Consider the following 17,150-nt stretch of genomic DNA (forward strand, 5'->3'; position numbering starts at 1 on the left):
AACACTGATGGTCTGTCCTCTCCCACTTGCCTTCCCCGTGCTCTTATCAGTCACGATGCTTCAGACCTTTTGGTTTGACTTCACATTACAGTGTCCAGTATTGCACAGTGTCCCTCATTGGTTACATTTTCCACCGTGGCTTCTCAATGAGATTTGGGTCAGAATCTCACAAAGCCTGCTAAAGATAACCCATGCTAGACCATAGAGAAAGACCTTCCACTAAGTTGTAAAGTCCCTCAGTTTCCCTGTCTCTAGGAAATGAAATAATAACACCTTTTCCTTCTAACCCACAGGGCCAGGGCTGTTAAGCAAAATAAACCCAAGAAATTGAACATGAATGGCTTAAAAGTTGAGAGCTAGGGGTATGGCTCACTGTTAGAACACATGCTTAGCATGCTTGAAGCAGGCCCTGGGCTCTATCCCACAAAAAAGTTGTGATTTATCTCATAAAGTTCTATGCTAGATTTGCCACTAGTGAACTATGTGACATTAAGTCATTTTGTCAGATATGTGTCATGTTTTTAATAAACACCCAAGAAATATTTACTATTGATATGGTTCAATTGCTATGGGATTGCCGTGGGATGAACTGAGACACCTCTCCACTTTCCCAGGGAGCATGCCTGAGGAAAAATAGTTGATTTTTAGGGAAATATTGTGATTTTTGTTTTATTGAATGCAATATGAAAATGTGGGGGTCATAGCTGAATAGTTTGGCAGCACAGAGTTTCAGAGGTTGTTTAGTGGAAGAGATAAAGAGAGAGGAGATAGCAATGTGGTGACAAAGAGAAAACTGAGAGAGAAAGAACTGGTCTAACAAGTCAAATGGGAAGGATCTAATTAAGTTTTGCTCTGTGGGGTGTAATGTAATCCTCTTTTCCATTTCCCAGAAGACTTGAGTAAAATCTCATTAGTCACAAAAATACTTTTGAATTTGAACTTGAATGTATGAACTTGAGGATGTAAACAAAGTGCTCAGTCTGGCCTGGAGGTGTGTAGGGAATGAGAGCAAAGACCAACCATCTTCTGGTTATATTATCAATTAAAACTGAGGAGGTGAATTAAGTAAGGTTTATGGGCTCTTCCATCCCTAGAGAGAGAGAGAGAGAGAGAGAGAGAGAGAATTTTTTTAATATTTATTTTTTAGTTTTCGGTGGACACAAAATCTTTATTTTTTTATTTTATTTATTTATTTATTTATTTATTTATTTTAATGATTTTTTTTTTTAATATTTGGCGGCACAACATCTTTGTTTGTATGTGGTGCTGAGGATCTAACCCAGCGCCCCGCACATGCCAGGCGAGTGCGATACCTCTTGAGCCACATTCCCAACCCCATCATCATTTTCTATAGCAAGTTTTAATTACCCACAGAAAAATCACCCTTCCTAACTTGCAATGTTAATGACAACAGCAGTTAGGGTATGCTCAGATAATGTAAACTCACATTAATATTATTTTAAGTTAAACATGTTTACAAAAAATAATGTTTTGGGCTGGGCATGATGGTGCACACCTGTAATCCCAGCAACTCAGGAGGTTGAGGCAGGAGGATTGCAAGTTAGAGGCCAGCCCCAGCAATATAGTAAGACACTCAACAACTTAGCAAGACCCTGACCCTGTTTTTTTAAAAAAAGTAATGGGGATATAGCTCAGTGACAAAGTATCCCTGTTTAAACCATGATACTAGAAAAGACAAAAACCAAAGAAAGTAAAAACATGACCCATAGAATAGGATAAAATATTTACAAATCATGGACCGAATAAGAACTTGTATCCAGAATACATAAACAACTCTTATAAATTAAGAAAAACCCCAATCCAATTTAAAAACTGAGCAATAGATTTGAATATATATTTATCCAAAGAAGATGTACAAATGGCCGTAGCTCATGAAAGATGATCAGCATCATTAATCATTCAGAAAATGAAAATTAAAACCATAATGAGGTAGTCAGAGGGTGGTGCCTCATGCCTGTAATCCCAGTGACTTAGGAGACTGAGGCAGGAGGATCACAAGTTTGAGGCCAGCTTCAGTAACTTTGTCAAGCCCTCAACAACTTAGTGAGACCCTGTTTCAAAATAAAAAAAATAAAATGTGCTAGAAATGTGGCTCAGTGGTAAAGCACCCCTGGATTAAATCCCCAATATCAAAACCAAACCAAGGGGCCAGGGTTGTGGCTCAGTGATAGAGTGCTTGCCTAGCATGTGTGAGGCACTGGGTTTGATTCTTAGCACCGCATAAAAATAAATGAATAAAATAAAGGTCCATCAACAATTAAAAAAAAAAAGTAACTGTGAACTGCCTTCAGGACCATTTAAAAAAAACTCACAATGAACTAATTAGAATGAATTTCGGAAATTAAAAAAAAAATGAGATAATATTCCCCACCACCAGGTTCAGGCACTTTGGAAAATGATTTGGTGGTTCCTCAAAAAGTTAAAACATGAAGCTATTATGTGCTCCAGTAATTCCATTCCTGAGTATCTATTCAAGAGAACTGAAACATAGGTCCACTCAAAGACTTGCATATAATGGCCATACATAATCTTTTTTTCTTTTCTTTCTTTCTTTTTTTGCTCTACCACTGAGTTACATCCCAAGTCTTTTATTTATTTATTTATTTATTTAAATTTTGAGACAGGATCTTGTTAATTACCCAGGCTGACCTTGAACTCTCCTGCAAGACCTTAAGTAACTTAGTAAGAAACTGTTTCAAAATAGAAAACAGAAAGAACAGGGGATGTAGCTTAGTGGTACTTCCCCAGTCCTCTGTTCAACCCCCTAGAATTGAAACAAACAAAAAAGCTGTTATAAAAATTTTACAGGGTATGGTGATGCATACCTGTAATTCCAGTTACTTGAGAGGCTGAGGCAGAATGATCACAAGTTTAAAGACAACCTAGACAATTTAGCAAGATTTTGTCTCAAAATAAAATTTAAAGGGCTGGGGGTTTAGTTCAGCAGTAGAATATTTGCCCAGCATGTACAAAGACCTGGGATAAATCCCCAATACCATAAGAAAAAAAACTTGTGTACACAATATGATCCCACAAAATATTCCTACACAAAATAGAACATTTTAGATTCTGCTTTCTATTGCTTAACCAAAAACACACATAGTATTAGGAATTTTTTTTGCAAGTAACAGAAATCCAGATTGAAGTGGTTTAAGCAGAGAATAGAATGTATTGCCTCACATTGCCAAAACTTACAGGGATTGTTGGTTTTAGGTAGAGCTAAATCTAGAGGCTCAAATGATGTAATTTAAGCATGCCTTTCTTCCTGTTCCTCAGACTTGATTTATTCTGTGTCAACTTCATTCTCAGGTCTACTCTCCCCAAGTGGGGGCAAGATGGCCAGCATTGTCTAGCAGGATGTAATCCTGCCAATTTGGAAGCTAAAAACAAAGTCTTTCCCAATAAAAATCCAAGATTAGACTTTGATTCCCTGACCTGAGTCATGTGTCCAGAGGGGTGTGATACTCTTATTGACATTATAGTAGGGTACAAACCATACTGAGTGTTGATGTTATAATGTAAAATTGGGTTATTTAAAACGTGTGAAGCTTGTATGGTGGCACATGCCTATGATGAGGCCAGCCTTGGCATCTTAGTAAGACCCTGCCTCAAAATGAAAACATAAAAAATAAAAAGGGCTGAAGGTATAGCTCAGGATTAGAGCCTTCCTGGATTCAATCCCCAGTACAGGGGGCTGGGAGGAATAAACCAAACCAAACCAAACCAAAAGATAATGTGAGCTTACGGTGTTTTGAAAAAGAAACATGGATACTTGGAACTAATATTGATTCACTTAGAAAAAATAGTTCAAAACTTTCTACTAGGGCTGGGGGTGTAGAATAGTAGTAGAATGCTTGCCTAGCATGTACAAGGCCATGGGTTTGATTCCCAGCACCAAAATTTTAAAAAAAGTAAAATAAAAAAAGTCTTAACTTGCTGGGTGAGGTAGTACACACCTGTAATCCCAGCTCCTTGGAAGACTGAGGCAGGAGGATCTCAGTTTTGAGGACAACCTGGGCAACTTAGTGAGACACTGTGTCAAAACAAAAAATAAAAAGAGCTAGTTTCAGTCCCCAGTAACACACACACACACACACACAAATAGGACCAGGAGTAGAGTATCTCAGAGGTAGACAGCTTCCCTAGCATGAGATCCTAGTTACAATCTTAAGCACTGCCCCAAAACTAATAAATAATAAAATAGATTGCAAAAGTGGCAGAACAGGATAATAATGCTTGGGATTTTTCATTTAATTTTTGCAAGGCACTACACAAGTCTTTCATGACATTCTTGTAAAGATTGAATAATTGAGTTGGGTGGAGTCATAGTTCATTGACCAGCCATTTCCAAGGACTGACTGACAATGGATCAACTTACTAAATGCTGGTGAGCCACAGAGATCTGCTCTTAATCCTGACTTGGTTGACTTGCTTATTAACTACTTAATACAGACAGAGAAACCATGTTTACTAGATTGAGGGAAGGTATGGGACCAAAAACAGGTGATATGTTGCCAAGGGAACAGACCCAAATTAAAATTAAGTAGGGGTTGGGCTGGGGTTGTGGCTCAGCGGTAGAGCGCTCGCCTAGCACATGTGAGGCCCTGGGTTCGATCCTCAGCACCACATAAAAACAAATAAACAAAATAAAAGTATTGTGTACAATTAAAAAATAAATATATTTAAAAAAAAATTAAGTAGGGTCGTATGGTGTGGTCTGTGCCTGTAGATGACCCAAAACCAACTAGACCATGTGGGAATCAATGGGAAAATGATTGCCAAGAATCACAGGAGAGAGGGGTGGTGCTTGGTCTTGGGCCTGAAAGCATGAAGCAAGAGCCCATCCCAAGGCAAGGTGAAGGACACTGCTGTTTATCTTGCACCCACAAAACGCTTCATATACAATACTTTGTTTGACCCTTACGACAATCCTGCAATGTAGGTTTTGTATTCCTATTTTACAAAAGACAAAAATCTGAGGCTCTGAAAGTGAGTTTCCAGTCACACACACCAGGCTAGCCTGGAATAGTGAGGGAGGAAGCAGTGCCAGGAAGGAGGCTGACCTTGGTGACTTAGCAATGAGCTCAGCGCCTGTGTCCTCCAGCCTCAGTGCCAGGCTTGGCCCCACCAGCACTAGGAGAGTGTGCCATGTCAGGACTTACTAGACCCAGGAAAGGGGTGATGTGAGGACCCAGAGAGTTTATCCTCACAGGTGCAGAGCAAGAATTTGGTCTCCATGTTGCTCTAGCCCTGGGTCTTCTGGGATTGGGTGGCATCCTGCTCTACAGGAGTGTTTGCGGGGGGTGTCTTTATATTTAATTCTGTCTTTCTCCTAAAGCAAATCCTAGAGATGTCTGGGCATCTTCTCTGGAGAAGAAAGACTTAGGCAGATAATAGGAGATGCTGGTGCCTGGCTCATCCTTCCCATACAGGGACAGATTCCAGGGCCTGTCCATGTCTGTAAGGGCTTGGCAGTGATATTTTAGCTCCCTTCAGAGATAAAGTTTCGGGCATGAGGTCGCTGCTCTGGATGACAAGTGGGACACAATGGTGAGAGGCAGGGAGCAAGAAACTGTCCACTGAGGAGGATGCTGGGACAGGGCAGGGTGGGGCTAGCCCAACTGGTTTATCCCGGCCAGGAAAGGACAAGCCAGATCTGGCTCCCAGGGAAGGCTAGAAAGGGAGGGGTGTGGTGCTGACTCAGGGCCTGCCTGAGTCAGGTGACAAGGCAAGGACAGCTGTTGCCTGGGTGTTTTTAGAAAAGTTTTGAGTGACAACAGCTCTCATGGGCTGCTTCTGCACCTCCTCAGAAGCAGGCGGGGGGCGGTGGGGGGGGGGGAAGGAGGGAATATTCTTTATGACAAGCTCTGGGTGAGAGGGCTTCCATCTAGTTATGTTGTGTTGATCCTTTGAATGATGAATTTGGAAAACAAAAGCAGAAATTAGTTGAGTCTTACAAATTCCTTTTAAATTCTCTGAAAGTCCCTTATCTTCTTTTGCTTAGATCTTTTTAGGTGCCATGTCAGGAATCTAGTGCAGAAGTGAAGAGAGCAGGCACTCAACTTAGGAGAGCCTGGCCTCAAAACCTAACTTTATCACTTATTACTTATATGATTTTTTTAAGACTTTCAATTATGGAAAAGTTTTAATATATACAAATTATACCTGTTAGTATGGTGAACTTCCATAAATTCAGATGCAGCTTGAATAATTATTAACTTGTGGTTACTCTTGTTTAATCTATACTTGTTTTCCTTCACCCTTATTATTATTATTATTGTTATTATTTTGAGACAGGGTTTTGCTATGTTTCAAAGGCTGGCCTTGAATTTGAGATCCTCCTGCTTCAGCCTCTAGGTGTGTGCCACTATGGCTGGCTTTTCTTTCTTTCATTTTATAAAAATTGGGTCTTGCTATGTTGCCCGTGCTGGCCTCGACCTCCTAGGCTCAAGCAATTTTCTTGCTTTAGGTTCCCAAGTAGCGGGGACCACAGCACCCAGCTTGGCTAGTGCTTCTGATTGACAGAGCTCAGAGGTGGGGTGAGGATGGGGAGTGGTGCTGAGAAGTAATGAGGGAGAAGAGCTCTATATACTGAAAACTCATGGTGGAGAGTTTCCTAGTGAGAGAAAGTGGGTTCGATGCCAAATAGCTAAAGTCCTGACAAATGTCTAATACAGAAGTAAATGAGTGTGAATATGGGTGAGGATGGAGGAATGGCACTGGTAGGAATAAGGCAAAGAAAGGGTGTCCCTATTTGTCCACTGGGCAGGTTTGCCCTGTGGACACCAGTGCCCTAAAAAGTAGGACAAAAAATAGTGGAACCCTGAATGCATAAGTATGGTCAAGGACCTGGCTTCCTCTTGTGGGTATTTAGCACAAGAGAGATGTCTACTTTCAGATATTATTTTGGCAGTGTCTAACTCAATATGTAATATGAGGGCTTTGATACCCTGGGCTTCTACCCTTTCTGACTCCAGGAAAGAGGTGGGGCAGCCTGCAAATAACTGGGTGCTTATTGCAAAGACTTGGAACCAGACAGGGCAGGGCAAGACCTTCCAGCTGCCAGCTGCCAGTCAGTACCAAGCTTTAGGAACAGAAGCCCATAAAGTCTGGCCTACCTTGATTAAATCCGTCACATTAAAAAATTTTCATAGCTATTATTATGCTATGTAGCGATTAAGGGTAAAAAAAAATATGCCTCCATAAATATCCTAAATTCCCTGAAGTGTGCCTCATAGCCCTGTTTTGTGTTGTCCCATCCAGGGGGTTTACTATGCAAAGTTTCATGTTCAAAGAGAACTACTATGTTTATGTATTAATTGGTGTTCTCCATTCTTTGGCATGAACTGAGTAGTTATTACTTTAATAGATAGCCAAATATTAGAAAACATAATTATCCTTTTATTCAGATGATTCTTTTATTTTCCTTTATACATTAAAAAAGAGATTATGGGTTGGAGATGTAGCACAGTGGTAGAGAGCTTGCCTATCATGTGCAAGACCCTAGGTTTGATCCCTACTACTGAAAAAAAATAAGAGTTGAGAAAAAAATATACATTTACATCTACTTACAATGAATATAATGTATATATGTAGTCCCCCGAATCCTTAAGATTCCTACCTGATGCACAATCACTTTTAGAAGAGGCATAAAGTTGCAAAAATGGATTTAGAAGTTCTTTCCTTATAGGATGTTCCCATGGAATAATATAATGTTTTCCATGTCTCAAAACAAGTGATTTTTAACTGGATGCTAAAAATCATGTCGTGGGGGGCTGGGGATGTGGCTCAAGTGGTAGCGCGCTTGCCTGGCATGCTTGAGGCACTGGGTTCGATTCTCAGCACCATGTAAAAAAAAAATAAAGATATTGTGTCCACCTAAAAAACTAAAAAATAAAATCTTAAAAAAAAATCATGTGGTGGGGCTGCAGTTGTGGCTCAGAGGAAGAGTGCTTGCCTAGCCTGCGTGAGGCACTGGGTTGGATCCTCAGCACCACATAAAAATAAAATAAAGATATTGTGTCCACCTTAAATTAAAAAATAAATATTTTTAAAAAATCATGTGGTGCATACCTGTAACCCCAGTGACTCCGGAGGCAGAGGCAGGAGGATTACAAATTCAAGGCTAGCCTAGCAACTTATCAGAGCCCTAGAAAGTTAGTGAGACTCTGTCTCAAAATAAAAAAAACAACAACCTGGGGATGTGGCTCAGGGATTAAATGCCCCTGGGTTCAATCCCTGGTACCGAAACAAAATAAAACAACAACTCCCAAAACAACAGAAAACCAAATGATTTTGAAAAAACTTGTGCTCCTCTAGATTAGCATTTTTCAAACCAATGATCCCCCAATAGATTTTTTTTTTTTTAAAGTTCTTGTGGTGATGATAACAATGTTTCTGAAAATTAACTGAAAGCCAAGCACCATGTCTCATTTAATCCTCACACAACCCTATGGTCATTTCTATTTTGTTCCCACTTCACAGAAAAAAAACACCTTTAGGAGGTTAGGCAATTTATCCAAGGTTTTCTTTCAATAAAATGAAGCGAATGGAACTTAGGTCTGGCAGACTCAAGGCCCATGTTTTTAGCCTTTGTGCTATACCAGTTGCTCCCTCTGACACAGGTGGAAGAGTTGGCATTCCTTGACAGGAGTCCAGGGTGCAGAATTTTTTTATTGTGTGTGTGTGTGTGTGTGTGTGTGTGTGTCTAAAATCTGCTGCTTTCAACCATTGGATTTCTTTCTTTTGTTTTCCTTACTCCTGATGATATTATTAAATATTTGCAACTCAAGTCAGATCTGATTCTTGCTTTTTCCTGTTCTAATTTTTTATTTCTCCCTCCTTTGACTTATTTCTGTACCATGTTTTTCCTCCAAGATGGCTGTTGCTTTGATAATTTATCTGTTCTAAATTTATTTTTAACTTTTCTGCTCTCATTGTCCTTATAATTCATTCTTTCTTAATAGTAATAACTTATATTTGCATAGTGTTTGCTCTATATTAAAGTACATTTACATGTTATCTTATTTAATTTTTAAAACAATCCTGGGAAATACTATTCTTCTGGTATTAGCTTGATGTGAGGAAAATAGTGAGGCTAAATGAATCATCTATTGTTGTGGGCAGTCACTAGCAGAGCTGATTCTTTTTTTTTTGTGGTGCTGGCGATTCCAGGGCCTTGTGCATACGGCAAACACTCTACCAACTGAGCTATATCCCCAGCCCCCAAGCAGAGCCAATTCTTGAAGCTATATTGTCTGACTCCAAGTTTAGTGTATTCTACTGTATCACAGTTGCCCTGTTAGCCTTAACAGTATTTCTCGTTTACAGAAATAAACTCTATAATGGAGCTATATTTACAAGAAATAGAAAGCCCAATGATCCATTTTCAGACTACAGTATTTAGCTTTTAATGTAAAATTACTGAGGATGTAAGAAAAGCAGCTGAAGAGAAAACAGAACAAATGGTTACCAGCAGTTAACACCTGAGTGTGACAGATTCACAGCCCTTCCACAAACAGGAGGTGACAGGAAGTGGGCTGAAGTGGGCTGGCCTGACCATCAAGATAAACTTCATAGTGCCAAAATGCACTCAATCATTGCAGAAAGGACTTCTCATCCCAAGAGAACAAAGGGAGATGGGTACAATTTAAGGTTACCATTTTTTTAAGTAACCCAATAGGAGACAGTAAAACCCAGAGAAGGAGAGATCTGGGAGGAGTGACCAGCCCTGAGGATCTACTCAGACAATGAGGAACCAGGGAAGAAGCCCTGAACACTAGGGAGTAAAATGCTGATTGAAACTGCTCTGGGTGTGCCTTTTCCCCCAGACACCCAATCTTGCAAGACTCAGTAAGAACCTTGCTTTTTGCTATACCTGTGTTTCTTAGTCATTTCTTTGGGTTTGGGCAGGTGAGCTTGTTTCTCACATTTATTTATTTAATAAAATTAATAAGCCAGGCAGGGTACTAAAGTCAACTAAAAAATTATATATATATATATTAGAGAGAGAGAGAGAGAGAGAGAGAGAGAGAGAGAGAGAGAGAGAGAGAGAGAAAGAGAAAGAGAGAGAGAGCGCTCTGGGGAGACAGCCATGGTGAAAGCATTTAAGCTGAAGGCTAAAGGAATGTTAGGTGGCCTGAGGAGAAGGTCCATCTCACAAGCAGAGAACCATGTTAAAGTAACTTGGAATCAGGAAGATATATAGTAACTGTGGGAAAGAAAATATTTTTTTCTGGAGCAGACTGTGTGGAAGGTAAGTAGGGAAGAAAGGTTGACTAGGGCCTGGAGCCCCTTAAATGCCAAGGCCAACATTTTAGAATTGAGACATCCTTGGCAGTGGAACTAGTACACACACAACCACTGAACAGGGGAAGACTTTGGGCAATACTTTTATTTTTGGTACCAGGGATTGAATCCAGAGGTCTTAACCACTGAGCAACACACCCCCGCCAGCTTCTAATTTTGTGACAGGGTCTTCTTAAATTGGCTTAGGACCTCGCTAAATTGCTGAGGCTGACTTTGAACTTGTGATCCTCCTGCCTCAGCCTCCTGAAACACTGGGATTACAGGTGTGTGTGGTGGTACCCTGCTGGGGCAACGCTTTTTTTTTTTTTTTTTTTTTTTTTAAATAGAAGGGGTCTAAATCAAGATATTCAGGCAGCCAGGCATGGGGGCTCAGATTGCGTGGTAGAGCAACCTATAGTTCCAGAAGGCTGGAGGACTGCTTGGGCCCAGGAGTTTGGGACCAGCCTGGATCACATGGCCAGAATCTAGTTTAAAAAAATAATAATAATAAAGCATGGGCTGGGGCTATAGCCCAGTGGCAGAGCACTTGCATAGCATGCATGAGGTGCTGGGTTCGAACCTCAGCACCATATAAAAAAATCAACAAATAAAATAAAGGCATTCTATCCATCTACAACTACAAAAAAAAAAAAAAAAAAAAGTAGGCAGAACAGAATTTTGGCAGGCTCTGGTGATAAGAGTAGACATTAGGCAACTAGTGCTTAGCCTCAGGACAGTCTAACCTTCCTCTTGGAAGTCTGTGGGTGTGAACACAGGAAATAGGCAGCAGTAAATAGACAAAGTCACAGAGACTGGAGAATTTGGTTTTATAGCAAGGCAATGAATGACACAGCAGGGCTTGCCCTTCCAGGGAAGACTCCACACTTAAGAACCAAGAGAGCAAAGGTATGTTGTGGGAGGCAAAAGAACAAGAAATCAGGTACAGAGATTAAGCAATAGTGCAAGAGAATAATGGTAAAGATGTTCCTGAGTCAAAATCTTTTGAGACAGGAATTTCTTATAAGCCATACAGGCAGGTCCTAAAAGCTTAAGCTGAAGGCTGGAACCAGGACTTGTTCAGCCTAGTTTTTTTTTGTTTTGAAAAAAACAATAAACACAATACTTTCACAATGTAGATATATAAATATACTCATTTTCTTTCTTTCTCCCCCTTTTTTTCCCCTTTCCGCACTAGGGATTGAACCCAGGGACTCTTTATCACTGAGCTGTACCCCCAATCCTTATTTTTTATTTTCAGACAGGGTCTCACTAAATTCTAGGGCTGACCTTGAACATCTAATTCTCCTGTCTCAGCTTCTTGACTTGCTGGGCTTATAGGCACGGGTCACTGGGCCCTAGTCTCATTTTCTTTTTGGGCTTTACAAATATTTGGACTAGATTTATTACAAAGAAACTTTGAAAAAGGCATAAATAGTAAACTAGTATTAGTTAGGCATTTTTTTCATTGCTTGTGCTTTTTATCAAATATTACTTTGTGACTCTAGGTTTATCTTTTAGGCCTACATCCTCATTTATTATTGTTTTTATTTTGGTATGGGGGATTGAATTCAGGCGCACTCAACCACTGAGCCATACCCAACCCTGTTTTGTATTTTATTCAGAGTTGCTTACCACCTTGCTTTTGCTGAGGCTGGCTTTGAACTCTTGGTCCTCTGCCTCAGCTTCCCAAACTGCTGGGATTACAGATGTGCACCACTTATTATTATTTTTTGAGGTAAGGTCTCACTAAGTTACTTAGAGTCCTGCTAATTGCTGAAGCTGACCTGGAACTTGAGATTCTCTTGTCTTAGCCTTCTGAGTCTCTGGGATTCCAAGCATTTACCACTGTGCTCTGCTACATTAAAAAATATATATATTTTTATTTTTGGTGACAGGGTCTTTCTAAGAGAACCAAGAGAGCAAGGGTGTGTTGTGGGAGGCAAAAGAGCTTCCCAAGCTAGCTTTGAAGTTGGGATCCTACTGCCTCAGCCTCCAGAGCTGCTGGGCTTACAGCACCACTCCCTGCCATGTATCCTTGTTTTTTTTTTAAACAAAAAAATCTTTAAAAAATTTTTTTTTGTAGTTGTAGATGGACACAGTACTTTTGTTTATTCTTTATGTGGTGCTGAGGATTGAACCCAGTGCCTCACACATGCTAGGCAAGCACTCTGCTGCTCAGCCCCAGCCCCAGCCCTTGTTTTATTCTTTTTCTAGAGTCACAGGTCTCCCTTGTCTAGATCACTTTTGTTGGCTTCAGTGGCAGATATAAATGGATGCTTATGCCTCATACCAGTAAAACTTTTTTTGGGGTGGTGGTGGTGGTACCAGGATTGAACCCAGCCAGAGGCACTTGACCACATTCCTAGCTGGTTTTATATTTTATTTTGACAGAGTCTTGCTAAGTTGCTTGGTGCCTTACTAAGTTGCTGAGACTGGTTTTGAACTTGTGATCCTCTTGTCTCAGCCTCCCATACTGTGAAACTTTTAATTAATTTTACTAAATTAATACTAAGTATCAAATACTAAGTACTGGTGAGCCTTCCAATTCTTACCTTTATGCTGTTATTTGGAGGTTTTTCTTCCCTTTACTTTTTTGGAGATAGTCCTGGTTCCATCACTAATAGTGTAAACTTTCTTCTTCTTAGACTTCCCATGTGTCAATTATGTCCAGGGGTTGAATTACATCAAAGATATGACAGTTCTAAAATTCTATGCTCCTGAATCAATAATAAGTAAAAATTTCTAATAAATATAATTTCTGAAGTTTTAGAACATGGGTTCATTGGGGAAAAAGTTCTGATAAAATTATTGGTTATAACTGGGATATAGAATGAAGTTTAAAGAATTTTGTTTTATTTAGCTGCTCATTATTTCCTAAATTTACATAATAGTATTACTCTCCAAATTAAACTTTCTACATCAAAAAATCATACTTTTGGGATGGGGAGGTAGCTCAGTGGTAGAGCACTTGCCTGGCATATGCATAAGCCCTGGGTTCAATCCCCAGCACCAAAAAACAAAAACAACTTTCAAGATGCTTTACAATATTGGGGGTTGAATTTATCAGATTTATTTTGGAGGGAATAATCAAGCTAACACTGAAAATTTTGAGGTACTCAAGGGTTATAACTCTTGAATTGATGACAAATTTGTGAAGGACTGCTCATAGTTGGCTTTGTGATTTGCATAGCTAGCCTATTTTAGAATTGTTGATTTTATCATAAGACATTCCCAGCTGAATAAGAAATGATTCAGGGGATAAGTAGGTTTAAGAGATAAGACTATGAAAAACAATCAGAGAATCCAATCTAAGAGAGATATATATTAGAGAAGACAAGCATCTTAAGTCATGAAGTTTAGGAGTGTTTGGGAAGGAAAAAGAATGTAAGAAAAGTCTTTATTTTTGTTCTAAGGATGGAACATGTTAAGTGCAAGCTCTGCCACTTAGCTACACCACCAGCCTCCCATGCTATAGTTTTTTTTTTTTTTGCACTGGAGATTGATCTCAGGGGTGCTGTATTAAGAAGCTGCACCCCAGCTCCTTTTTTGAGACAGGGTCTCATTAAACGGCCTGGAACTTGCCATTTTTCTGCCTCAGCCTCCTGAGTAGCTGGGATTACAGGTGTGAGACCACACTCGGCAAGACAAGTCTTTGAAGAATTTGAGACTGAAGCATGATGACTGGAACTTCCCCAAAGACTCATTTTAATTACATATCAAATACACCAACATTCTGGTGACGGTGGGGTTGTGTGTAAAACTGTGGCTTCAAATTCTCTCTGAATCCTTGTTTCTTGCTTTCCAGACGTCCCAGAGTTTAATACTTTTTCAAGCTGAACCAGCTCACCAGGTTCAACCACTTTGAGATCACATCCTAGGCATGCTGTAGTGATGGAGCATACTGAGGTCAGAAGCACGTATTTTCCAACTATGGAAAAAAAGAAAAAAAAGGGGGGAAGGGAAAGTGTAAATAAGATTGTTGGGGAGCTGGGTGAGGTGGCACACACCTGTAATCTCAGTGACTCTAGAAGCTGAGGCAAGAGGATCCCAAGTTCAGAGCCAGCCTCAGTAATTTTGCGAGGCCCTAAATAATTCAGTGGGATCCTGACTCAAAATAAAAAAGGGCTGGGGATGTGGCTCAGTGGTTAAGCTCTCCCGGGTTCAATCTCCAGTACCCGCCCCCGCACCCCTCTCCTCCAAAAAGAGAAACACTGTTGCGGGTAGAAGAAGAAAAAAGGTAAGGCAAATTAAAAGAAAATGCACGGTTCAGGTGGACTTCACCATCTTTGGATTTTCGACAAGGTGGTACTACTTGGCGGCAGGGAGGGGCCCCGCCTCCTGTGCATAGAGTTCTTGGCGTCTCCAGGATTCCCAAGGACCGCAAAGGCCTGGAGCAGGTTCTACGCGCAGAGCACAGCAGCGAACCTTCCATTCGCGGGGAGATTCTCTCTGCGCCCAGGTGCTCCTCAGCCTTCCTTTTCTCGCCCCGGAAGGACGATTACATCATTCCAACCCGAGTAGCTTGGCCAGCTTTTCCATTTCGAACTCCTGCTCTAACGCCAATTTTTCCTGCTTAAAGAAACTGGGATGCAGCAGTAATATTTCTCTTGTCATGGCCGGCCCACTAAAGCGAGCACTCCAGGAGACTTTCAAGTTTTACAAAGAACCTATTAAGTGACACTGGCCTTTACTTTATATATGTCTACGAGCTGTAGCTACACAAGAAAACATGACCACCTACGCCCGTCGCTGCGCCAAGATTCTCAAGCGCTCCACTCCCAACAAACTCCACGCAGAGGTTACCCGGAGTAGTTCGCTGGGAGACCCCAGGAATGCAAGAGGGAAGCAGGGACTAGCCACCGTGCTGCGCCTGCGCAGTCACTAGGCAGCGCCTCTCGCGGGGCGTGCTCGTACCGCCGCGCACCCTATCAGGCGGCCACAGGGTGCGCGCCCGCGGCCTCGCCCTCTCTGGCCCCGCCCCCGGCCCCTCTCGGCCCGGCTTCAGACAGAGATCCTTCACTCCTGTCTTCGCCCCCATGTGCCCGCAACACTCTCTTGCGCGCGTGCGCAGAGGCGGACCGCAGGGCGAGGGCGCGAGGGAAGGGCGGGCGTACGTCCTTGCGTGCGTCTCAGGCAGCGCGCACGCCGGCGTGAGAGGGCACGGGGAAAAGGTGGCTCTGGCTGGGGCGGCTCGCCTTCCTGGGGCTATGTAGCTGGGTTCGTCCGCTCGCGGTCTTCCTTTGCTGTCCTCGCCGCGTCCCATCGCGGAGTTTCTGCCCGGGAGGGGCTGTCCTCCCGTCCGCCGAGCTCCCTCGACGGCAGAGCTCACTCGCTCGCCTGTGGGAGCGTCCCGGCCGAGCAGCCCTGAGGGGGGAGGGGAGGCCATTTTGTCCCGACCGACTCCCCGGAACCGGGCGGAGCGGCTGGGAGAGGCTGCGGAGCTGCGGTCGCCGCCCTCGGAGGCTCGGGACGCCGCCACCGTCGAGGCTTTCTTGAGGAGGCTGTTCCTTGGTCGCCCGCATCCTCTCGAGCCCTCCTTTTTTCCCACGCTTCCCCGGTCCTCCGGCCCAAGAACGCCCGGGTGAGGAGTTGGCCGTGGTGAGAAGGACCGATCCCTTGGGGCCGCAGGCGGCGAGAGCCCGAGCCGCTCCTCCCAATGGCGAAGAAGACGTACGACCTGCTTTTCAAGCTGCTCCTGATCGGGGACTCGGGAGTGGGGAAGACCTGCGTCCTTTTTCGTTTTTCGGATGATGCCTTCAATACCACCTTTATTTCCACCATAGGTAAGACCTGTGGGAGGGTGGCGGACGGCCTCTGTAGCGGCGAGCCGTTTTCCCTTACTCCAGACATCTTGCTTCTCGTAATATACGCCTTTGTTTCAGTGATTCCGATTCCAAACGACAGACCCAAGTTACTGTTTGAATCGGCTTTGAGCTGACTGGGGCGGGGTCTTCCCATGCTTCCCATCCGGTCTTCTGCTTTCAAGGTCTCCCCCTTTGCTCTGTGCCCGCTGACACAAAATATGCAGCAGTTTACAACGTTCCAGAATCCTGCCTTGTTTCTTTAAGTGACTTGACTGGCTTTTTTCATATTTGTGTGGAATTGCTACATGTGTGACATTTTTAAGAGAGAGATTTTAGTGTTTCGGGCTGAAGCAATACTAGCTAGGTGGTAAAGGCCCTAATTTATACTTGGGGGCAAAAAGAAGATTGCATATGGTCACAACTTGGAGTGAACTTGAGGGTTTGTGTGAAGAATAATTAAGGCAAATTAGAGGGGAAAAGTGAGTTGGCCGCGTTGACTAATCCATTGATGTGTCAAACAATCGGAGGCTCTTCGTGCTTGGGGTGGGAATCTATGGCGTGTTTGCCTCATAGTGTTTTTCAAGACATCAACAGAAACAGTAATCTGAGAAACATGATCAGCTTCTGTCCTCAACTTGACAGAATGGAGTTTTCTTTTCTGGTTTACTTGATGCTAGAATTTACAGTAAAGTGTGTTGTTGTTCACAGCCTTAAGGACTCCTAAAACACTTTGACCACATGTTTCAGAATTACTTGTTGTGAAAGTAAGAGCTAAAGGTTGACCTTTTAATCGGTTTCCCGTTTAGGAAAAGAAAAGGGAAGGCTAAGAAAGTCCCTTTTGACTCTGGCACTAACATGACTTGTGTGCTAAAGTAATTGTGCATGAAGTTCACTTTCTACCTCCCACAATCCTTGAAGAACACCTGGTTGTCTGTCATTGGGAGCCCAGCTTCTGCATTGGGTCAGTGGAATAAAACCCTTTTTAAAATGTAACTAATTTTATAATGAGATTATTTAGAGAGGTAACTGCTGTAGTCT

The 17,150-nt window shown here is 42.2% G+C and overlaps 1 protein-coding gene and 1 long non-coding RNA gene across 2 annotated transcripts in view; one reads left to right on the forward strand and one right to left on the reverse strand.

The window, feature by feature from the left end:
* Positions 1-13,615: 13,615 nt before the first annotated feature.
* LOC124090682 (uncharacterized) lies at positions 13,616-15,381 on the reverse strand. Its single transcript, XR_006851201.2, has 2 exons — positions 15,050-15,381; positions 13,616-14,236 (listed from the first exon to the last, which is right to left on the reverse strand). It is a non-coding gene; the product is annotated as an uncharacterized LOC124090682 (long non-coding RNA).
* Positions 15,382-15,958: 577 nt separating this feature from the next.
* The window catches only part of Rab10 (RAB10, member RAS oncogene family), an 88,935-nt gene continuing 87,743 nt past the window's right edge, over positions 15,959-17,150 (forward strand). The window contains exon 1 of the mRNA XM_046441413.2: positions 15,959-16,091. Coding sequence (XP_046297369.1) covers positions 15,965-16,091 — 127 coding nt within the window. The 5' untranslated portion in view covers positions 15,959-15,964. The remainder of the gene's footprint in view (positions 16,092-17,150) is intronic.

The sequence above is a fragment of the Marmota monax genome, unplaced genomic scaffold (assembly GCF_021218885.2).
Source record: "Marmota monax isolate L192 unplaced genomic scaffold, Marmota_monax_Labrador192_F-V1.1 WCK01_AAM20220418_F8-fsc00010, whole genome shotgun sequence".
NCBI lineage: Eukaryota > Metazoa > Chordata > Mammalia > Rodentia > Sciuridae > Marmota > Marmota monax.